The sequence below is a fragment of the Amblyomma americanum genome, chromosome 6, assembly GCF_052857255.1.
Source record: "Amblyomma americanum isolate KBUSLIRL-KWMA chromosome 6, ASM5285725v1, whole genome shotgun sequence".
NCBI lineage: Eukaryota > Metazoa > Arthropoda > Arachnida > Ixodida > Ixodidae > Amblyomma > Amblyomma americanum.
In genome coordinates this window covers 1,145,716-1,170,202 of record NC_135502.1, presented here as the reverse complement: position 1 = coordinate 1,170,202, position 24,487 = coordinate 1,145,716, and the positions used below count along the sequence as shown (strand labels likewise).

Below are 24,487 nucleotides of genomic sequence, written 5' to 3'. Positions count from 1 at the left end.
GGAAGTAACTAGAACAATAAGAAGGCCGTGGAGCGCATTTGGCTGGTTCTCTCAGATGCTTGTTGGCCAATATCTCTCAAGAGAAAAGTAAATAACATCTCGACAAGGTAAGTCATTGGGCAAGTTGATGACGATATTCCATCACTACAGTATACGACGAACGGGACAAACAAGAAGAAGACACGCAGGGACACAACGCAGCTGTATCTGCAACAGAACACTGCTGTATCCTACCGGAGGGAATATGTCTGGGCGGGCTGGTTCATCGTTACACATAAAGCATAGCGCGGTAACTGCAGAGGACGAGGCGAGGACAAGACAAAGCGATACGACAAAATCGCCACCTGCCACCTACGCCAAGAAACCCAGCTCTGCCTTTGATAGAGCCACACATGGTTTCTGACGCAATCATCACCTACCCGTGCTATCAGTGACTTCCACAATTCCCCTGGTCAGGCCGGTGCGGTTGTTATAGAAGGAAATTGTTTGGTCAAGCGGAGGATGGCACGGTGTTTCAGGGTTGCTACTTTTATAGTGGGCAGCTAGCGGTCCTTCAGTGAAAATATTGCCGAATTTCTGGGTGCGCTCTAGCAGCCGGACGTTCGTGCATCTTCCAGTTTGGACTAAATAGTGCCTTCCACAAGAATGTGGAATTTTCTAGATGACGCCCCACTGGAAAGGTACAAAGGTATCCCTGTGGTTTATAGTGCAAGCCGGTTTCCGTGTACGCGTTGGGAAACTTAACCTACACAGACTCATGAGCTTTTTCTTTTTTTTCATAAGAATTACTTTCATAAGATTGTGCGAAATCTCACGCACGTAGGGGTGACTGCTATCTTATCTTTTTCTCTCCTTTTTTTATTTTCTTTTGCTTTCTGCTCTCTGCTCGTCACTCATGACAGACTTACGCCTGCGATGTAGGCCCTCGATAGCGAAAATAGTCACGTGCTTAGTTTGGGTAACCCGCCGCCTTCAAACGAGGCACCTGCGATTGGACACTTTTCTTCAACGGTGTGTTCACATGACTTGCAGACAGTACTCAATAAAAAGTAAAGCACAATATTCCTCTTAAATAGCTTTGAGTGTTCATAACTGTATGGCAGGAGAGGCTTGTTCGCTCTGGGATCATACAATCAACAGACGTGATACTTAAATGCGGCCGCAAATCCAAAAACCTGATGCTATTCCGCTCGGGCAATTCGAAGGAGAAATTCAACTGTTTAAAACACGCATTAAAAGATGCTAAAATACGCGAGACAATAGGGTCAGAGAGTGCAGACACTTCGTCTAAACTAGTGTTGACAAAAGGGTCAACAAAATACAGTTGTATCTAAAACAATTAAAAAAGTCATCAGCATACCGAAAAACCCCTGAAACCCTAAGATCTCCCAACTGCTCAAAGAGAGCCTTGTCAGAACGAGATCAAGAAGAAGAAATAGGATTGGGCAGGGCATGTAATGCGAAGGCAAGGAGTAGATTCCAAGACAAGGCAAGCGTAGCAGGAGGCGGCAGAAGGTTAGGTGGGCGGATGAGATTAAGACGTTGGCAGGCATACGGTGGGCGCAGCTGGCAAAGGACATGGTTGGTTGGAGAGACATGAGAGAGGCCTTTGCCCTGCAGTGGGCTTAGTCAGGCTGACGATGATGATGATGATGATGATGACCCTGATTTTGCAGGCAAATGTTGTTGTCAAAGACCACAAATGTTAGTCTCTGTGCCAGCCCGGCATACGTGGCCTGGGCATCCCTCCTGTTAGGGTTAACATTCAACATTACGGGGTACAAAGACAAATACATGGCCTCAACTGTCAGCCTTTTCAGGCTGCTGTTCGAAACAGAATGGGTGCTCTCAAGAGCGCAGCGGGATATAAGGAGCCTCGGCAGGAGGAAAAAGCTCTTCAAAACAACCGTGGTATGAGTGCGAGCGGTTTTTTAGACCTTCGTGGAAGAACATTTGTGGCGAAGTCCTCCCCCATTTCGTCTCACGTGGTCGGCAAAATGGCTGACGAGGAGGGTTGGCGCATGCGCACAACGTTGCTGGAAAAAGTGCCCAGAGACGGTCGTGCCCAGGCTGATATAGTAGAGTGCTCCACGCAGTCCTCGCTCAGAAGCGCTCAAGCGTTTGCGACATTTTTCAGTGTTCTCCGCGCTCGATAATGCTTTTCGCAGCACGTGCACCTCTTACTGGTGTAAACAAGGTGACGTCAAAGGGGCGTGGTTTGGTGGTCAAAATTGTTCAGTTTTCTTTCTGGAGCTGCTGTGCATATATCGAGCGTTCCCTTTCTTCTGGCGACTTTAGAGACGGCTAGACACGCCTCTGACAGCACCCTGACAGAATTCGCATGTTTTGCCCACCAGACCAGAAACGTGTGCGCTGATGACGTAGACCTTTCAGAGCTCTCTTCATACGAATTCTGGACAGCCAAAGAGGAAGTATTAGGGTGGGGTGCCCGCCTCAGCGCGTCAGTGGTTAGGCGCTCGGCTAATTGATCCGGAGTACCCGGGTTTGAACCCGGCCGCGGCGCCCGCGTTTTTGATGGAGGCGAAACGCAAAGGCTCCCGGGTGATGTGCGATGCCAGGGCACGTTAGAGATCCCCAGGTGGTCGACATTTTCCGGAGCCCTCCACTACGGCACCTCTTTCTTCCTTTCTTTTTTCAGTCCCCCCTTTCTCCATTCCCTTACGGTGCGGGTCGAGTGTATCCACCGAGATATGAGACAATTACTGCGCCTTTTCCTGTCCCCAAAAACCAATTTTCAATTTTCCGCCATTTTGAAAGAGCTGTGACGCCATCGCCAGAACGCGGAGAGAAGCACAACTTTTGGGCTTGCCACGCGCGCGCGGCATGACACAGAGCGCGCATATGGTATAGAAGCGGACAAGCGGCACTTTTTAAACCCTGTGGGACGCTGTAATTAAAGTAATAATTTCCAGCGATTGGGTTCATTATCTTTTGACTTTCAGCGAGGCCGTTGTTTCCACTAGAGATGTCTTTTGCAGGCCACTTGTCCACCACCGAGGCAAAGGCCTCCGATCAGTGCAAGAAGCTCGCATGTGATTTTCTCGAACCGCGTGTTGTTACAAGTCCGCAAATCAATTAGGCAGGCTTCAATAGTGCAGCGATCATTGCTACAAACTCTTCATCTGCATGCCTGCCCTTTGGGCAACAGTGCGGGAATACCTGCACAAATAGCAGGCCAGATCAGGTTTTGTCAAACCATTGTCTCAAACGCTCCGAAGCTGGCTATTGTTCCGAGCCACGAATTACGAGCGTAAGTAGCCGCGATGTTGTGAAATCCGGTGTATATGATAATTGTTTAAATCCTGACAAAGCTTTGCCCACTTATATATAACTTGAGCACTCGAGCTACAAATGCAAGCAAGGTCGTTCCAACGACCAAAGTGGGCTCATGGCGGATCGCCCCACATCGAACGAATTCGAGTGGGGCGATCCGCCATGCGCCCATTTTGGTCGTTCAGCAGGAACACATAGATGGATGCCGCCAGCGCGTAAACACAGAACAGCAAATCTGTAGCTCTGGGCTGCACAGGCGAGCAGCGGCAGTGGTCTCACGGGGTCGGTGCCGTGGCTGCTGCGGGCCATCGCCGTGTGTTCGAGCTTCGCGCGAGCCGAAGGGCCGACCAGCCGTCACCACACGGGCACCGCTGCTGCGCACGCAACCCCCGCAAAGGGGAGAGCGACTCGCAACACGTTTCATTCATGCCGCCCTCCAACGACACTCCGTCTCGAATGCTCCGAGCGTACCTGCATGTTGGCATAACACGGTCACTGAATGCTAAACGTATTGCGATGGCCACGCAGTTAGTAGCCCCGCTTCAAACACAGTACTTAGTCGTGCTTACGTACTTGCCTCGTAATTTGTTCTCACTCAGCAATGTACATTTGACGCAGGTTGGCATTTTTAAGTCCTGATGGGATACGATGCAGTCTGAACGCTCCGCAGCGGCAGAGCTCTCGACACATGCTGCGCACAGCGCTGCTCAGCCCACCTACTTTTTTTTTCCTTTGGCTGCTACTGCATGCGTAGACAACTAAGCAGTGGTGCTCAGATGACGTCTTGTAGTTGCAGGAGGGACATGTTTAAGCACTGTCAGAGAGCCCGCTTGGCGTGCATGGCGCAAAGCACTACGCAGCGTTTGGCAGCCCTGCGAAAGATGGCATCTTGTGCCTGGGTACGCGCGAACCGCCCCGTTGTGAGAGTGTCGCATTCTGTTCTCTAGGGGGTGGGCACACCGCAGTGCACAACTTGCGTGCTCTGGGCAAGTGTCGGTTAAACTGTCAGACAAGGGGAGGAGGGATGTTGAGGTAGAAGCAGGAGCACCGCTCCGAGAAAAAGCGCAGGGCGCTATTTCTTTCTTTTTACAACTGATCGGAGGCGCAAGTTTCAGAAATCAGCAATTTCCACGTATGGTTCTTCACGACGAAACAGCTCGTTGCTGCTAGGAGACAAAGCATTTTCCCCACTCGGAAGGGAACGCCGAGCGGAGCGGAAGAACATGCTTGGAGCAGCCCCCTTCCGCAGTTCGATAGGCGGCCGGAAGTGTGGAGCTCACCCTATGATACAGAACATTGAAAGAGCTGAAATCCGCGAGGCTGCCAGAGCATGCAATAGCACGTTCACACCGACAGACTGCGTGCGTCACACGACAATCAATCCGTCACGCTTGCAGTATCCAAGGCCTGTCGCGAGCGACCCTAACGGAGCAACCAAACCTGGTCCGCAGCTCGCTTGTGTGTGAGTAGAGAAGGGGGCAGACTAATGCTTAGATGGTGGCACAGACTTCGGCGACTAGGACAAAAACGCCTTGGACCCAACCGTGAATAGAGGCCAGAGGTAACACCGCTTCCCCCTTTGGGTATCAAGTGTGCAGTTTGACCAGTTGGCAGCTGTGTCACCTCGCTTCTCCTCACGTCAGCACGGTCCATAGTTGCGCAACACAGCCAGATGGGCCGAGGTGAAATCTCGACAGCCGGGAACGTCACACGGGCACAAGGACAGAGCAAAAATTATTCGTGCACGGTGGCCAGTCTGCAGCTTGACGCCGCCATTCAAAAGTTGTTTCAACAAGGCCTGGTGTTGACAAAGCCTTGGATGTTGAGAATTTCGAAGCCACCGAGAAGGATGAAATTCCCGAACAATTAAGCCTGCGGAGTCGGGAATGCTGAACTCTATGATACCGCTTAGATTTTTAGCTGCCCCCGACTGATCTACCAGTTAGATCCGAAGATGCCTTCACAAACCCGGAATAGCAGTTGATTAGAAAGGAGCTCATTTTTACTGACGCTGCTGTAGGGCGAAACATCAGCCGTGGCAAAAGGAAGCACGATACCGCATTTGAGCGTCGTTTTAAAGGAGCGCGTCTTTAAAACGGCTGAACAACAACTTCCGTCATAGTTTCAGAATCAGAATCACTCTCTATTCATTCATATATTTCGTACGTACATCATATCATGCAGAAGGAGGTCCCGAAGTCAAAGACTGTAATGGGACCTCCTTTCAGCTCTTCTTACACAGCGCCCTATGTAAGCTGTGTGTATGTAACATACTCCTACATACCAAAAGCCTACTGCGGTAAGAGACGGCACAAGAACTATTCAGCACATCCCCCTGAACGAAGGCCCATCCAGCCAATGACGTCGAACGATTGTCAGGACGTCGCGGTTAATGCCAATCCCTGGCGGTGTCACTCTAGCTACGGATTAACCACGACGGCATGACAATCAGCCCACGCCATGGGCTTTCTTTCAGGGGCATTTTCCACTTCGTTCTTGTGTTGCATCCGACTATCAATATATACCACTGAAAAAATTATGGACATTTTATGCCTTTCCTTAGTACCCGACTTCGCAATTCTCACAGTCAAATTATTTTGTTGTTAGTTGAGCATAGTTTCAAAACAGCCTTAATCTGAACCATTTTTAAAGAGGAAGTTAAAACGCACTCGTTTTGAACAACTAAACGATAAAAATTTACAAACGAATAAATGCTTGAAAAATAAAACAGTAAAAAAACGTTACCGGTAAACAAAAGAAACGAATAAAGCTGGCCAGATACTTCCTGGTCTTGCTCCCACCACCAGTTAAATATATGTCCTGAGTACCTAAGGACGTTGAGCTGAAATAGGCTATGTTCCTTATGTTTTCTTCACATCTACTGTCATGTTTTTTAATAAAAGCATAAAAATCTCAGAAAAATTTAAATCTCATTGCCATTTCACTTTTATTTTTTGTGCTTTCAGCTGAACAGGCTGAAGCGAACTTTGGAATCGGCTGGCTATGATCGCATGCTGGCGCCGTCAGTGAAGAAAGAAGTAAGTTTAACTTATTATGCAGTCCCTTCAGGAACCTTAATATGCACCTTCCATGTCTTGCCACCTGACGGCAGGCCTTCGGTAAATAGGTGGGGACACTTTTTATATTCCTCTGAAACACAAAATTCGTATCGTGACATCAGCGCTGTGTCTTTTGTGTATCTAAGTCTGTGTCTTCTCATCATCATCATTGACTACACCCACTGCAAGGGAAAAGGCCTCTGCCATGTCTCTCCAATTAACCCAATCCTTTGACAGCTGCGTCCACCCTATGCCTGCAAACTTCTTAATCTCATCCACCCACCTAACCTTCTGCCTCCCCCTGCTACGCTTACCTTCCCTTGGAATCCACTCCATTCATTTGCCTTCGCATTGCATGCCCTGCTCAAGCCCATTTCTTCCTGTTGATTTCGACAACGATGTCATTAACCTGCGTTTGCTCCCTCACCCACTCTGCCCGCTTCGGTCTCTAAACGTTACACCTATCATTTTTCTTTCAGCGGCTCACTGCGTAGTCCTTAACTTAAGCTGAACCCTTTTCGTTGGCCTCCACGTTTCTACCCCATAGATGACTACCGGTCGGTAAAATACAGCTGTTATATACTTTTCTCTTGAGGGATATTAGACAGTTTTAGCTGTGCGTACGCAAGTGCTTGCGTACGCAAAGCGCTACGGCGCTGCGTGCGTTACGGCGTCCACTCCGAAGTATAGTTTTAGCTGGCCGAGCCGCAGCGTCCCTCAGGCGCACGTAGCGCCATCTAGTGACAAGACGTCAAAGCACATGAACGCTCGGTTGAAGAAAATTTCGTCCGCAATTACTTATAACTAGTGTGAGTGCATTGGGAGCCTTTCTTTGTTCCAAGAAGAAAACTATGCAAACCGAAGAAAATGTAAGAACTGGCTAAAATTTAGAAAACTGCTTCGCCAGGTGTTGTTGCTACGAGGAAAACACGCTCATTTAGTTAGGCCTAGGAGCTTAAAAATCGCCAAATTATCTGAAAAACAGGGGTAAGTTATCGCTTATACTGCTACGTGAAGGCAAGAGTAGGCGAAATAAAAGCGAACCGCTACCATTTGAGCGAGCTATTTCGTCGGAAAATCCAGCGGCGACATGTATTGATTCCGAAGCGGGCGAGCTAGGCGCCGCCATCTAGTCAATGTTAGCGTACGCAAGCCACGCAAGCGCCGCAACGCAAAGTCTGCTGGGTAGCGTAGGCACGCAAGACGCAGGGCTTGCGCTTGCGTTCTGCGCATGCCCACTACCGTCCCCGCAAACTCCTTGCGTACGCTAAGCCGTTGCGTACGCACAGCTAAAACTGTCTATTGGTAAACTACAAACCATGATCTGAGGGAACCTGCCATATGTGCTCAACCCTTTTTTTCTTCTTCTAGTTACTTCCCTCCCATGATCCGGATCAGTTGTCACTATCTGCCCTAAGTAGACGTAATCCTTTCCCACTTCCAGCACCTCAATACCAGTTGTGAACTGCTGCTCTCTTGCGTGAGTGTTGAACATTAATTTCGTTTTCAGCTTGTTAATCTTAAGACCTACAGTTCCGCTCTGCCTGTCTAACTCATTGATCATGCTTTGCAATTCATCTCCTTAGCGAATCAGCAAGGCAATGTCATCAGTGAATCGCAGATTATTTAGGTATTCTCCCATAACTCTTTTTCCCAACTGTTCCCAACTCAGGCCACGGAATACCTCCTGTAAACAGGCGGCGAAAAGCATTGCCTAGATCGTGTCTCCTTGCCTGACGCCGTTCCTTATTGGAATTTTATTGCTGCCTTTATGTAGGACTATGGTAGCTGTGCAGTTGCTAGATATATATTCCAATATTTTGACACAAGACTCTTCTACACTCTGATTCCGCAATGCCTCTATGACTGCTGAGGTTTCCACTGAGTCGAATGCTTTCTCGTAATAAATGAAGGTTATATAGAAGGGTTGGTTATATTCTGCGCATTTTTCTATCACCTGATTGATAGTGTGAAAATGATCTATTGTGGAATATCCTTTAAGAAAGCCTGCCTGATCATTTGGTTGATTAATGTCTAAGGTTGCCCTTATTCTATTAGCGATTAACTTAATAAATACCTTGTAGGCAACGGATAGTAAGCTGATCGGTCTGTAATTTTTCAAGTCCATGGCTTCTCCTTTCTTATCAATTAATATAATGTTTGCGTTCTTCCAAGCTTCTGGTACGATCGAGGTATTAAGGCATTGCGTAGACAGGATGGCCAGTTTTTATAACATGATATCTCCTGCGTCCTTCAACAGATCTGCTCTTACCTGATCCTCACCAGCTGCTTTTTCCTCTTAGCATTACTCCTAAGGCTTTCTTTACTTCATCTTTCGTAACCGGGGAGATGACGCATTGCTGTGCGCTACTGTCTCTCTCATTAACGTTCTGATTACATTGGCTACTATATAGATTTGTGTAAAACTTTGCGGGCGCGTTAACTAACTTATCCACATTGCTAATGACATTGCCCTCCTTGTCTCTTAACGTATACATCTGGTTTTTACCAATGCCTAATTTCCTCTTCACCGCTTTTAGGCTACCTCCGTTCTTCAGAGCATGCTCGATTCTCTCCATATTAAACTTCCTTATGTCGGTTACCCCCCTTGCGCTTATTTATTAACTTAGATAGCTCTGCTTGTTCTTCTCTGTCGGTAGGGTTAGACGGCCGCATGCTTTGGCGTTTCTTAATCAGATCTTTCCTCTCCTGAGATAGCTTGCCGCCGGTATCCTGTCGCACCATCCTACTGCATACTTCTATTGTGCACTCCGTAATGATAGCTGTAAGATTATCGTTCAGTGTATGAACATCAAGATCACCTTCCTCAGTTAAAGTTGAATATCTGTTCTGCAGCGATATCCTGAATTCCTATGTTTTCCATCTTACCACTAACTCGTTAATGCACTTCCTCTTCACTAGATTCTTCCGTTCCCTCTTCAACTCTAAGCTAATTCGAGGCCTCACCATTCTGTGGTCGCTACAACGCACCTTTCCGAGGACGTCCACATCCTGAACGTTGCCAGGTTCAGCGCATAATATGAAGTCGATTTCATTTTTAGTCGCACCATCGGGGCTCTTCCAGGTCCATTTCCTGTTCTCTCGTTTGCAGAAGAAGGTCCTTAAATTATTTCTATCCGCGAATTCTGCTAATAACTCTCACCTGCTATTCCTAGAACCTATCCCATAGTCGCCTACCACGTGGTCGCCAGCCTGCCTCTTGCCCACCTTCGGGTTGAAGCCGCCCATGAGCAGAGTGTACTGTGATTTTACTTTGTTCATTCCCGTATTGTGAGATAAGCACTCAGAACAAAACCACAACAGATTTAATAAGGCCGGTGTGAAAGCATGCGTAGTCTGCGTCTTCTGCGTAGCGGTTAACGCAAATGTCGCGGAATAGACGAGAACGAGCTAGACTAGCGTCGCATGCTGCCAGGCTAGACAAAAGTGCGGCTGCACGAACGTCCTATTATTGAAAATTAATCGAATACCAATAATTAGCTCCATATTTTGAATCGAATTTCCGGTCGACAAAAGCAGAATTATCTGTTCACAAGAGCATTTTTATTTTCCCATACCGGAACACCATGCCTTACGTAAACAAACCTAAAGTAAATAACAGGCTTGCGATAGGCACAAATCGTATAATGTAGAGCACATCAGTTCTATGCAAGACGCGGCCACCGTTGTGCGCGTCCGATCAGAATGCACAGCATCCGAGAAGAAATGTCTTGCGCAGATACAGAAACCCCGCACTTAAAACAGCAGGAAAAAATGTGGCTGAGTATTTGTAACGAAGCTTCTACTTGGTATTTAAACGCAAGCAATATTTGCCCATTGTTCGAATCTCCTTTTCGAAAGACCACATTTGCAATGATTCCGCTTCAAATGCATTGTTTCGTCCCTTTACCATTCCTAGCTGCTGCCTCTGGCGCCACACCTGATAGGTGGAAAGCAGTGCCATACGTTTCCTAAGCTTCATTTCCGGAAATGATGTGAGACACTTTGTAAAAACATGCGCTAAACACTCCTTGATAAATTGTGCAGTTGGGTATCCCGCACAAACCAATTAACCAATTGCGCTTGGAACACTGGTTACTTTCTACAGCGTAATGGATTTCTTGTCACAGGTTCTGTTATGAGACTTTTGTCCGCCCCAGCCACGTTACGGGTTTCAAGCTTTCTTATTATCTGGTTAATGTGTTTTAATTCTTTCAGCTACAAGCGTTCCTTCTTTCTTTGGACCCTGAGCGATACCGGCTGACAGTCGCTGGACTCTTCTCTCTACGCCCCAGCTCTCTGGCAAAGGTATAAAGCTTCGCGTATTGAATTTATTCAGCAGCAGCACATTTTATATCGCTTTCCATGTCATCGTGATCTTTTGCGGCATCTTGCGTTTCGCAATGCGAACAGATGCGAAGGCTGCACATTTTTACTTGTCTTCGAACCGTCCTTAGTCATCCGCGCGACATCTCAGCGTAGACGACTTTGATCATTTATTTTTCCAAAAACACGCCACGGAATGAATAAAAATGAACTGCGCACAATTGTTTTAAAACGCCTTCTCCGCTTTTCGTGGGCAGCAGGTCATAAAATGGAAACACCTTTCCGAAGAGCCGTTTTTCAATCTACAGAAGCTTGGCTGCCCTCTCGTTATACAATCTGGCATAGAGCTTACTGCGATGGACTCTGTGCACCAAAATGCTTTGGCTTCGCTTCTCCTCGATCCTAAATTTGCGGTTACGTCAACAACTATTCCAAACTGGCGTAGTTTTTGTTTATTATTGGCCAGTGTGCGCATAATGCTTAAAGCTTCATGCTCAATATATTTTGTAGAAGTAGTCCAGCAGGCCCGCGAGGCAACGGCGAGGCAACACCTCGACGTCCCCACGTGGGAGACCTAAGGCCCCGTCGGCGAAAGCTCTGCAGGACTTTTAAATAAAGTTGTTACCAACCAAATAGGCAGCAAAGTGCAAATATTACAGAAGATGCTGCTGTAAACCGAACTGAAAAAGGCAACAGCTCTGATATGCCGTACGCAAGAGACCCCGAGCAGTTCCGGCTTATTAACCTCTGAACAGAGCATATTTTTTTCTTCTTTATTGCGCAGTATTACTGTTCGGTTTGCATCAGTCGCAAATGAAATGCCCATCAAAAGGGACGGGTCACAAGCAGCCTTGAACACGTTCCATGCATTCTGCGGACAAAGAAAAATGAGAGAAAAGAAAACGACAGGAAAGGTGCTCCAGCAGAGAGACATTTGAGCCATCTTGGTGCACCTGCATAGCCTTCCAGCTTTTAATGTCTCTGCAATTCGCTCATAACGATGGAGCGACCTTACAGCACAAACACGGCGATTTTCACGAAACTGGCGGCGCTGTCATGGTGCGGTGGCGGCGCCGCGAAGAAAAGGCGCAAGCGGAGTTGGCCGGCATAGTCAGCCATTGCTGTCAAAATGCTGTTTCTTTTCATGTTTTGAATGTAATCTCATTTTATTACTTATTTTATTGATTTATTCTGGTTACACAAGCTGGAGCAAAGGCAAAAGGCATGCAGCCCGACAAAGGCCTTCGCTCCGTGTGCAGTTCAGCACACAGGCATTACAAATGTACGTAATCACAGTTTCAATATAGAAATCGCTTTCATTAGGTTAAGCATTAAAAACGGCCTGAGTTGTCTGCTACAAATATGCAGAAAAAAACAAAACTTAAAAGAATGCATCTCGAGAAAACTTCTCAGAGAAATAGAACATGCAAAGTGCCCTACAGAAAAACGGAGGTAAATCTGATTTCCCTACAGACGTAGGAAGCTCACTATATACACGCGTAATTTTTTGTGTGCGGCAATAAAAGGGCAATGAAACAATGAAAGTAGAAAGTTGCAATGAAACGCCATATATGAGAACAAGCATTACAACAGTAAATGAACTCAATACTTCCTTCGATTATTAGTCTTGAGCAACTTTCTGGGAATTGACTTCTGGAAATCGATAAGCTTTTTCGTGCGATTTAGTACAGACGGCATTTGAATGGATGAATGAATGAATGAATGACTGAATGAATGAATGAATGAATGAATGAATGAATGAATGAATGAATGAATGAATGAATGAATGAATGAATGAATGAATGAAACTGTATGCGTTGCCTTCCGTAATTTTTCCTAACCATGGGTGTTTTCTTGCGACGGAAGCAGTACTATGCCGAGGAGTTTTCAGTGCTGTAAAGTCTGTGGTTTTCAGCATGTTGCAACAGCCTATAGTAGTATAATTCATAGTAGTATAGTACATAGTTTTCATATATGGTGAAGGCTGGATTCTGCAGTTATCACCATGGGAAAATTTTCAAGCGTAGTCATTCCCCAGTCTAGGAGAAATAAGAAATCCTGGCGCAGAAAAGCGTACAATGCAGTGAGGTTCTCAGCCATCTTGTAATGAATGGGCTCAGTTGCCAAACACAACCTACCACCCTGCTTAACTCAGCTTTCAGTTTCGACACGTCAGCACTCCATGAAAAGTTGTCCTGGTGCCCCACGCCTAAAAATTTCTCAATTGTAACCCATCCTAAACTTACTCCGTGAAAAATATGTCAGTACCACAAGTGTTTGGTCTATTAACGACGGCAAGATTGTTCGTTGTAGTCTTTATCAAACCCAACGGTGCTGAGATGCTTACGACTGGACTCGTTTATTGAGAGCTATTTCAAGCTCGGTCCAAATTTTTTCTGGGTTCGTTTCTTTATTCTTCCCAAAAGTGCTTCGTAATCCTTGCATTCTTAATCGCGCTGTTGACTTTGTTTCTGCAATTCTTGAAGGAAGCAAACATGTTTGTGTCCGGACAACGTGCTAAAGCGTGATACATATTGTTTTTATTTGTTATGGTTTTTAACTAGCTAGAAGTAATTCATCGTTTGCTATTTTTGTTTCTAAGCCTATTTTACCGCAACACAAATGGTTCACCATAATAAAGGATCAGTTCATCAAAAGCTTGTGCTTTTTGTTTGGGTTGCATCTGCTTAATACAGGATCGCATAACACAAATCACCCCGACAATATGCTGCCTTTAGGCGCACCGTGATACATTCGAGAGAGCTATTTAATATAAAAAATTCCTGAATAACTTCACGATTCTCTTAACGTAGACCGCCCCACCGCCCCCTTATCGTCTATATTATCATCGAGTAGAGCCATGTTTCCGGGAATAACAAAATATCGAAGTCATTTTGCAGCAATTCGAATATGCCATGTAACTCATCCTGTTTGTTCCATGTGCTGTGTGTGTTGAAGTTAAATGTGGTCAGTTTTTTGTAGGAACCCTCAGCTAATTTATTAAAACTGCGGGTGCCATAGTAGTTGCATGCATTGTTTGCAAACTTACACGGTTTTAGGTTATCTGGGTTCCAGTCTTACGTGATATTTGGTGAGTAATTTATGTTTCTCTGGCAATCCTTGCGTGCAGATAATCTTTGCAAGTAATCTTGAGAACCGACGACTACTCGTCTTTTCTGCTTGCGAATACTGTCGCCGCTTGTTCAGACAAACTTTCAGTGCACCTCCTTTTTCCTTTGCTATGGCTGCACCAAGGGGCCTTTGCCCTGCAGTGGGCGTAGCCAGGTTGATGATGATGAATGACGACAGTGTCAGACACCTCAAAGCTTACCTCTTTATTGTTCATCCTAGCCTCTTTTGCCTTGCTAGCACAGCATTCCTTTTGTCCCCTCTTACAGACCGGAAAGTTATGTAGAGAAGTGCCGGGAAGTGGGAATCCTGCGGGAAATGTCGATGTAAGCATCCGTGACTTGTTCTTCAATTTTTCTATACACTGTCATCGGTTCGCTATCAAGAGGTGCACATGAATATTTGCACCCTCACCAGATGGAAGAGCCGCTTGGCGTCAGTGCATGGCCTCTCTCGGGCCAGTAATGCAGAGAGCGTAAGGACGGGATGTTTACCGCTGTAGTCGTGCACATCTTACTACGCACTCAGCCTTGTTAGCTTCGGATCTCACCGCCGATCGCCAGTTGTTGCGGCTCGTGTTACGAGCCGGTAGCATGGCCAGTTGTCTTGACGCAGGGTAGCGTTGTTTGGCCGGAGAAGGGATCAGGAAGGACAGAAGCTGACGTTTGGGAACGATAAACACAGGGGTTTACTGGCACTTAGGGAAACTTATTTACATATTTTACGAAAGAAAGAACAAACAGCCAAGAATTAGGGGTACACAGCGTCGAGCGACTGGATGAGCCTTGTCGCCAAGGCCCAGAGCGATAGTTCGTACTCAGGACGCTCGTTGAATACACTGAGGCTCCGCCCCTTTCACCACACGAGACACAGATGGGAAGAGTCGCCGCACATAGCACGCGGAGCCCCGTGGGTAGTGAACAAAAGGATAGCGGATGAGAAAGTCCCCGATGAATGGCGATTAAGTAGAATGAACATGATATATAAGGGAAAGGGGGACAAAGCAGACGTAAGTAACTATCGCCCAATAACAGTGACATCTGTGGTTTACAGGGTGGTGATGCAAATTATAAAGGATAGACTGCAGGCTTGGGTGGAGAATGTGGGGGTGTTAGGGGAACTACAGAATGGGTTCCGGAAACAAAGGAGGTTGGAGGACAATCTATTTTCATTGACACAGTGTATAGAAATTGCGCAAAAGGAACATAGGCCCTTATGGCTAGCATTTCTGGATATTAGGGGAGCCTATGACAACGTTACTCAGGAGCATTTGTGGGACATACTGGGCGCATTGGATGTGGAAAATGGAGTAATTAATCTTTTAAAAGATATATATAGAGGTAACAGAGTGTTCATAAAATGGGAAAAAATGTACCAGGGACTGTAGAGATACAGCGGGGGCTTAGACAAGGATGTCCTCTGTCCCCTTTGTTGTTCATGTTGTACCTGCAAGGGTTGGAGACCAAGCTAGAGGGGAGCGGACTAGGCTTCAACCTATCTTTTTTCAAGCAAGGGGAATTGATTAAACAGACATTACCGGGATTAATATACGCGGACGATATAGTGATAATGGCTGACAACAAGGAAGACCTGCAGAAGTTGTTAGACATATGCAGTACAGATGGAGATAGATTAGGCTTCAAGTATAGTAAGGAAAAATCTGCAGTCATGATATTTAATGAAGAGGGCGGCGAGCATAGGATACAGGAGTTCGTGCTAAAAGTAGTGAATGAGTACAAGTATCTTGGGGTGTGGATAAATAACAGTGCTGAGTATCTGACAGAGCATGAAAAATATGTAATGAATAAAGCTAGTAGGAATGCAGCTGTCATGAAAAATAGGGCACTGTGGAATTACAATAGCTTTGAAGTGGTAAGAGGGATCTGGAAAGGGGTGATGGTCCCTAGCCTGACCTTCGGTAATGCGGTCCTGTGTATGAGGCCAGATGTTCAAGCAAGGCTGGAAATTAGGCAACGGGGAGTGGGGAGGTTAGCTTTGGGAGCACATGGCAATACACCAAATCAGGGGGTACAGGGTGATATGGGATGGGCGTCGTTCGAGAGCAGAGAAGCTAGCAGTAAGATAGCATTTGAGGAGCGATTGAGAAAAATAAGGGAAAAGCAGTGGGCTAGGTTTTCAGATACCTGTATATAAGGAATGTTGATACAAAATAGAGAAAGCGAACTAGAAAATTGACAAGCAAATACCTGGACAGCCGTAGGGGGGCAAATCAGCAATTATCGGTTAAGAAAAAGGTTAAAGAAACAGAGAGAGCTCTGTGGAAAACAGGGATGCTGACGAAATCAGCACTGGGAACATACAAGATTTTTAAGCAGGAAATTTCCAAAGAAAATATCTATGATAATTGTAGGGGAATCTCTTTGTTGTTTGAGGCCAGGATGGAAGTTTTGCGGACTAAGGCATATAGAGTCAGGTACCACGAGATAGACACGTTGTGCGTTGCGTGCGGAGAGGAAGAGGAAACGGCTGAACACTTGATACTTTTCTGTAAAGGGCTTCACCCTACAGTGGAAAGCAGCGGGGCTGATTTATCCAAGGCATTGGGGTTTAAGGACAGTGAAGGGAAAGTAGATTTTAAGCGGGTAGAAGTAACGAAGCGAAGGTTATCTGATTGGTGGCTAAAATCTAGAGAAGAGTAAAATTTCATAAGTCATGGCAAGGTGGCTTGAGCCACCGCCCGATGTAAAGGGTTCAGCCGTATCCATCCATCCATCCATCGAGGAGGATTCGGAGGTCCGTTGCTACTTCGTCCGAAGCTGTACGTCCATCCAGACAGGCACTTGTCAGTCACGGTTAATTCCGGGAAGGCGCCGCTGCCCGCTTCCTCTGTCATCTGACCACCGTCGGTCGAAACAGACAAAGGGAAGGTCATCTCCTCCCCCCTTCCTGTAGAGCGTGGGAAAGATTCCGCAGCTGGGTTCCCAGCACATCTTTTTTTCGTGGGGTCCTCGTGGGGTCAACGATCTGTCGAAATTGCCGCTACCACGTGGTCATTCCGGTCGATTAGTCTTCGCATTAATGTTCTTCGGCGGGTGTGCATCCCGTTCATAACAGCCTACACACTTAAATGATGACTTGCTTGTACTAGAAGGTCCTATGCAAACACCTGACGCTGTTATGAAACATCGCTCACCAGACATTATTAACGGTCACATTCCAAGCCTGAACTCTTTTCTGCGTGACTGCTTCAGTGATTTCAGGCCCAATCACCGCATGCGTGTGTGATGATACGGTGCTGCGTTAACTACGGAGAGGCGGTATAATGATTTTATTCAAGTCCTATTTCGTTCTCATTCTTTATGGACTTTAACTTCCCCATACCCTCGCTGTAATCAGTCAGACAGACCGGCGGATGGCAAAGATAGAGTAGAATTGGGCGAAAAGTATTGTGCCGTAGCGGCCTTAAATTCACTACATAAGCCTTCCATCCACTGGTTGCGAACAAACTGAGAGCACAAGGTGTGGTTAATAAGTCAGTGCGAGGAGACAGGCGACTTCACTGCGTCTTCTCGCGCTGCCTCCCCCTCGCTATGCAAACAGACCAAGAACCTCAAACCAAACCTTTAGACCTCACTGCCTTTGCTTTACAACTGTACACATGATTGGAACTATACACTGATATTAAAAGTAGCACACGGCTAATACAATTAATGGGCACGGAAGAGCACAAAAGCGCGCAGCTTTACAAGTTAAAAGTCTAGCGACAGAAACTGGCCAACATGTTAAAGGCGAAAGCCGTTAAGCGGTCATACTCGCGGTGAAGGTCTCCGTCCGGCTCGTCTTGGCGCAGTGCCAGCTGCTACCCTCACCTTCACCGTCGCGCATCCTTCTCGCACCCCCAGCAGCGGGTGGCACATGCGCATGTGTGCACGCATAGCAACAGCATAGCACAAGCAGCCGAATCCGTAACAGTTGAAGTAGTAAAGTAACGCAGTAACCGGCAGTCGAGGTGACACAGTAATCATGAAGGCTTTCGCCATGCCCACTTTAGGCCCACAAAGTGTCCCCGTAGTTTTCTGGCTTGTTTTCTGAAAAGAATCATGACGAATTGACATCGCTAGGTCTTGACCTCCTGGCTGAATTGAAATTGAATTGAATTGAAAAGTTTATTCGGCCATATTTGCAACATGCCCCCGGGGAGAGGCAAAAGGAGGCAGAGAGAGCATGCCTCCTGACGAGGCGTGCACTCCGGCTTACACATCAGGACACTGGTGACTAAACGGCAAATCATATATACAATAAAAGAATCACTTTTCAAGAAGAGAACAGCATACTTTGGGGTAGCAAACCTGATTACAAAGACGAAACAGAAGACATTACTAAAATCTAAACCGAAAAACAGAAACATGACCCCATTACGCCTGAACTGTCTAAACATAATAAGCTTATAAATAGAAAAACGAAAATCATTCGCAAAATTGATAACAGACACAGGAGTATAAATATACAGGCAGCAGAAAAATCCACAACACTGATAAAAAAAACAGCACGAACTAAACTCAAGTAATGGCAAAATTACAAAACAGGAAAGAGCAACTTAAATTTCTTCTTAAAGGCAATAGAGCTCGTAGCTTCTTGAGCCATTTCCACTAAACTTGGGTGCGCGTTACATAAGGCTGCAATTTGGTTGGTTATACTTTGTTCTGTAATTCATTGTGGATCTTGTAGTAGATAGAGAAACCACGCGCAATTCGTATTTAATGTTTCTAGAAAGGTACATATTCTGGAAAGATGTGAAATCCTCCTTAATATCATAAAACATGTGAATCGCTAAGCTAAAGTTGTAACAATTCAATTCAATTCTAATTCATCCGCTGTACAAAGAGCGTTCATCGTCGATGTAACTTTCTCCAAACCGGGCGTCGTCTGCCTGCTGCGCCGAATTCAACCAGCCGCTTTCAAACGCCAAAGAGCGAAGTTTTTCTTGTCTTAAATTTTTTTTCTTCCATGCCCTCGAGAATAGAGATTGTCTGGCTCCCAGCGAGTTGCCATTCTTGACAAACAAGCATGAGTTTATAGTGAATTTTTAAAACGAGCCCTATTCTGTCGAGGCTCCAGTCCTGCGTAACGCCGCCCTGTTGGATAAATTGAGGCACTGAAAACTGCCAATACACGCACAAGGAATCTCCGTGAATAAAACGTGCAATGCATAAACGACGCTGTCCTGCTGACCTCTCAAATATAACGTGAGCATTGCAGCCATCGTGTTAATGAGAATTTTGCCTAAGAGCTGCCGCCCAGACTTCAGGTAGGCGACGGAATGGCAAAAAAGTGCAGAAAATGGAGAATTCTGGGCACATCGGTCCAGTTCAACGCCGACACATCAGATCTCTGCGGAGTGTCAAAGTTGCACTTTAAGGCCGCACATTACACCGCGGAAATTCAAAGCGCGGTTCTTCACCTGACAAAATCTTGTAGTGCACCAAATTTCTATGAAAAGCTCATCTTCCGTGTCACATCCTGTGCCTTCTTCGTTTACCTTCAGTTGAGTCTGCTCTGTAAATCTATGTAATCGATGGGTCCTGCATAATCCTAAACGGACATAGTTCTGTATCCGTGTGTGTGTGTGTGTGCGTGCATGCGTGCGTGCGTGCGTGCGTGCGTGTGTGTGTGTGTGTGTGTGTGTGTGTGTGTGTGTGTGTGTGTGTGTGTGTGTGTGTGTGTGTGTGTGTGTGTGTGTGTGTGTGTGTGTGTGCGTGTGCGTGTGCGTGTGCGTGTGTGCGTGTGTGCGTGTGTGCGTGTGTGTGTGTCCATTTCCTCCCACTGAGTGTGTGTGAGCCTTGCCACAGGAGTAAGTTCCACTGCAGGGAATTCCCTTCTGCTTGCAGGTGGCAGGGCTTGTGCTCACGTACACGGTCCTCCTCCTCCAGACCAACATGGGCTTCTCCGCAAGGAACTGTTGAACCTGCAGATGACTCCTGGAGAAAGTTTTTAAACTCTTGTGAGAAAGGATACCACGGTATTTTGTTTTTTTTTTATTGTGAGAAATTTTCTTTTGGGTTTGTTAACGAATTTTGAAGACACCTGGAAAAGCTATAAATGATGTAATAAAAATAACAAAATAAGCGGAGGCTTATAAGCGAGCTGTTAATAACAAACGGCAGGTACTTCCTTTCGCGCTTATCACTTCCAATTCTGCCGATGTCATTCTAGCCATTCTGAAGGCGATGAGCAATGCAGATATAATTGTCGCGCACGTATAAGGCTCCTTTATATTCGCAGTGCGTAACACTTGTTGGTAGGTAGCAATAAAACGTGACTCGATATTCTGCGGTCCTTACTTTCGCGTTGCAGCGCGCGATTCATCCACAGAACACGCACCACACGCAGTGCCGAGTTGTTTGCCGTCGGAGCACACTACGCCTCGCCGTCGTGCTGCTTCGTCCCTCCGGCACGTGAAGGGCAAAATAGACAAGAAGCCAGTTCTCCGATACACACGGCGCGGCTGTCGCTGTCGGAGTGGCTGCGGCGGGGAGAAGGCAGCAGTGACTGCTCATCTGTTTTTCTTTATTCCGACAGCACTGTTTCTGGAGAAGTTCGTGCTGAGCTTTTCTTACAGTGCCAGATGTCTGCGCGGTGGATTTCGAATTATTCTCACAGTACGGAACATGGCGGTAATGTTTGAGCGCACACGCGGGAAAATAATAGTACGTAAATCAAAAAGAGAAAATATGCTTGCGCGACGCACGTAATGCGCCGGGCAGGTAGTCCGTTGGATGAGACAGCAAATAAGCGAAAACAGAGACGCACGCAGCAGAGAGTGCTGTGCGGAGACGAGATAAGGAAAATGCGCTAGTATGTTGTCAACTTCGTTGCCTACAGCACTGCACAGAGAGAATTGCGGGAAAGGAACACGGCCTCGTATATATGCAAGAAGGAAATGCGGCAGAGCGCACGTGTCCCTCCTTCTATACCTAATCTGTGCAGAGCTGCCAAAGCTAAATGAATGCTCAGCTACTCGTACACATTTGCCAGTGTATGGAATGGAGGGGTCGTGACTCGCGCAGGATGGGGCCGATCACTGCAGCACAGGGATTCCGTTTTTCGCCGCAATGCCTTTTCTCTCCACGATTGGCTCAGTGACGCAATGCTTCGTCTTTTGCTCAAGTGAAGCAGTGGCGCTGGTCGTGGAGTGGCTTCCTCCGGCCACCCATAAGGAACGACGCTCTGCTTCGGTGTCAACTGCTGTTTTTTTTTTCGTGTTACTACTTAATTACCCAACAGTAGTAGCCAGCTCCACAAAGGGCGCCGACTACTCCTTAATGCGCGTCTAAAGATGAAATTAGAAGCCAAGGTTCATTAGGTACAGATCCCCGCTGCTCGCGCCTTCATTGGTTTTAACCAGAGGAGCTGTTTTGTTCTTTAGTACATTCCTATTTTAAGCATTTCCCATGGTTGCCAAGGTGACGCAAGCAGAATACATGGGGGCCTGTTTCCTATTTCTTGGAACGCTCGTTAACCAAGGAGGACAGCGCTCAGGAACGCTGTAAATTGCCTGTTTGCGTGATAAGCGCACTGAGCCGGGCGAAATGGAGGGCCTCGGGCCATAATTCACCAGCTGCAAAGCTGCGCCGACGAGGCAGAGCCATGGCACGTGCACCTGCTGGAATCTCGCCTGAGGCGGTTAAAGCGAACCCTTGCGAGGGCGCGCCGACAACCGTGGCGAGGCGTCACGTCTGCTGTCGCATGCGGCTCACGCTGCGATTAGGAGCGCAGTGCATTGCATGTCAGAACGGCGAACCTATCTCGCACAACAAGCTCACATTGGCCTTGCGATAATCTCAGGATTTGCCCATACGAGCGGCTTCTTGTCCACAGGCCCAAAACTTTACTTCCATCGATCGCTGGCATAACGCAGCCGCGGAACACGAAAAAGTAACGAAAACTGAAGCATAATGGGGGCGGGAGAGAGAAGAGACAGGTCCTTTGTCTCTTCCCCGCGCTCACCGATAAAGAGGAAGAAATATGGTCGCCGTCGCACTCTCTCTGTCATGCGGGTAATGAGAACCCTCCCGCCTCTTGGGCCACGACACCAGGGGTGGCCGGAGGACACTGCGCTAGCAGCAGAGGGGGAAATTTCCTTCAAGGGCAATTTGATTAGTTGTAAAGAAGTGAGAGAGAGAGACGCACTCGAGAACGTTTTTTTTTCTTTACCTTGCCCGACTACCGTGGCCACCTGATCGGGTCTCACCGGCATTTTTTGTTTTATCAGCCGGTTTCACGCTCCCACGTGATACTTAAATGGGGTTCCGGTTCAATTACTCGGGACCAGCAAAAATCGGAGACTGAATGCCCTGGGGGTCGAATCGATCTCCCTTTCAGTGCAGGAGGCAGGTGGCCTGGGCGTCAAATCAAAGGGCTTTTGTAGCGTAGGCCGACCATCGTTTTTTTCCTGGGGTGCTTCCTTTCGACTCAGCATTCACTGGAGAGGAATGCAAACTCCAAGTGAGTAGTGTGCTTTGTTCAAACTTTCTGTCGTTTTTGTTCCGTACCACTTAACCATCCGTACTGCATTTGCTCCGTGAGGGTCTGATTCTTAACTTTATCCCGTTAAATCTTGCCATTGTATTAAATAGACAGCATCAATGATCAATTCCTTCATGTAGACGCCCCGCTGAAATCTGGAATTTTACATTACATTTTGCCTTAACATTTCACATTTTGAAGATCACTAAGTTTAATAAGCGAAGAACAAGTGAGGCACCATGCATAGCAAAAGAAGAAGAGCGCGTCTTTACGTAAAGCCTACTTAGTAGCTGTGTTCTCTTTGCAATTATTCTGTTTATTTTCTCTTAGCGTTATTGATATTTCTATTATAATTGGCTCAATTAAAAGCAGCTACTCACGCGGATGTTTTATAGAAGAGTTGCAAGCTTTCGCACCTATCGCCCTGGGTTGCAGCCTGCACATGTTCCTCTCTGAAACAAATAATTTACGCAAAACAAGATAATGGGCTGCTTTCTATATGTCATCACTATTCCTCATCATGCATTCGCATCTTCGCCTTAATAGACCTTCCACAGCGTATGAACTAGCCGGTTCACTCGGCGCTTGTAAACCGCTTTCAAAGCGCATTTCAAAGGGGCTTTTTGAAATATAGGGCCGCATTTTACGCGTGGGTGATTCGCGACCAGCTCTCTGATTTTTGCTGGCCAATCATAACAACGCATTTTAGCGGTCACTAGTAAATATGACGAACAACGCTAGCAAAACCTGGTGAATCGGCTTTCTGCTTATCATATCCTTCTCACGCGTTTCCCATCGCCGGACACACCGTTCAGGGGTGATTTCTAACCCCGACACGCGAAGCATGACGACCTCGTTCTTTTCTTTCCCTTTTTCTGCAAACTTTTCGAGCTTTCTTGCTGCGAAATAAGGCGTGCGTGACCGCTTACACGGGAAACAAATCACAGCCCGCAAACTGCGATAGAGTGCTAGTTGGTACGCCCTTCATTAAACAATAAAAGTGCCCAAAGACGAGACGCAGGAAAGAACCACACGGCACGAGCGCAGAGAGTGCAAATTGTGCGAGCAGTCCATCCTTCTCGACACCAAGAAAAGATATCGTCTTCTTGGATGCGTTTAAAGAATGCCGCCGTGATGGCATGGCGCTTCAAAATGCCCTAACCCCTGACAAACGAACGCGTTTTGAACAGCCCATGCAAGGTGGGTAGCCGGTTCGAGATTAAAGTCACGTCTTATGTTAAATACTCCCGCTCCCTGAAAGCATTGTTCGCTTCAAGTACGTGATTTCCTGCATGTTACACGATGTTTGCCTCGTGATTCTCACCAAAACGTATTCACAAAATCAAAATTATAAACTAACCAACTTCCCGAGCAGCATCAGTGCTTACACTTGTCCAAACACAACAAAATGCATAAAATACTAGCATTCATCATCATCAGCCTGACTACGCCCACTGAAGCGCAAAGTCCTCTTTCATGTCTGTCCAATTAACCCAATCCTTTGTCAGCTCCGCCCACCGTATTCCCACAAACTTCGTAATCTCATCCGCCCACCTAACCTTCTGCCTCCCCCTGCTACGCTTACCTTCCCTTGGATTCCACTCCGTCTATTTGCCTTCGCAGTACATGCCCTGCCCAAGCCCATTTCTTCCTCCTGATTTCGTCTACGATGTCACTAACCAGCGTTTGTTCCCTCACCCACTCTGCCTGCTTCCGGTCTCTTGACGTTACACCTATCAATTTTCTTTCCGTGGCTCGCTGCATTGTCCTTAACCTAAGCTGAACCCTTTTCGTTAGCCTCCACGTTTCTGCTCCGTAGGTTAGTGCCGGCAGGATACAGCTGTTGCTTGCTTTTTACTACAGGCATTACAATACTAGCATACTAGCAATGCAGATACTAGCAATACAAGTTCGATATTGTGCGTTATAAATCGTCCACGATCCCGGTTACTTAAGGTGGACAGAGAAGTATAATGAGACTGAGGAGAGTCAACATCGCATACACCTTCAAAAAATATCTTAAATTAAGAAGCTTGAAAGCAGAAATGACATGACAAAAAACAACTACAAATATAGAACCAAACCAAAAGCAATGAATATAAGACATGAAAGCACGTTTCCCTGGTTCGCACCCTGCCCTGCATACTAGAAGGCGATGTCTTTCCTTGACAGCGGAAAAGACGGACAGCAAA

General features: G+C 46.7%; 1 protein-coding gene across 1 annotated transcript in view; it reads left to right on the top strand.

Moving 5' to 3' along the window:
* LOC144094440 (uncharacterized) overlaps nt 1-19,780 on the top strand; it is a 149,579-nt gene extending 129,799 nt beyond the window's left edge. The window contains exons 6-8 of the mRNA XM_077628377.1: nt 6,261-6,332; nt 10,572-10,661; nt 19,658-19,780. Coding sequence (XP_077484503.1) covers nt 6,261-6,332; nt 10,572-10,661; nt 19,658-19,732 — 237 coding nt within the window. The 3' untranslated portion in view covers nt 19,733-19,780. The remainder of the gene's footprint in view (nt 1-6,260; nt 6,333-10,571; nt 10,662-19,657) is intronic.
* The last annotated feature ends 4,707 nt before the right edge of the window (nt 19,781-24,487 follow it).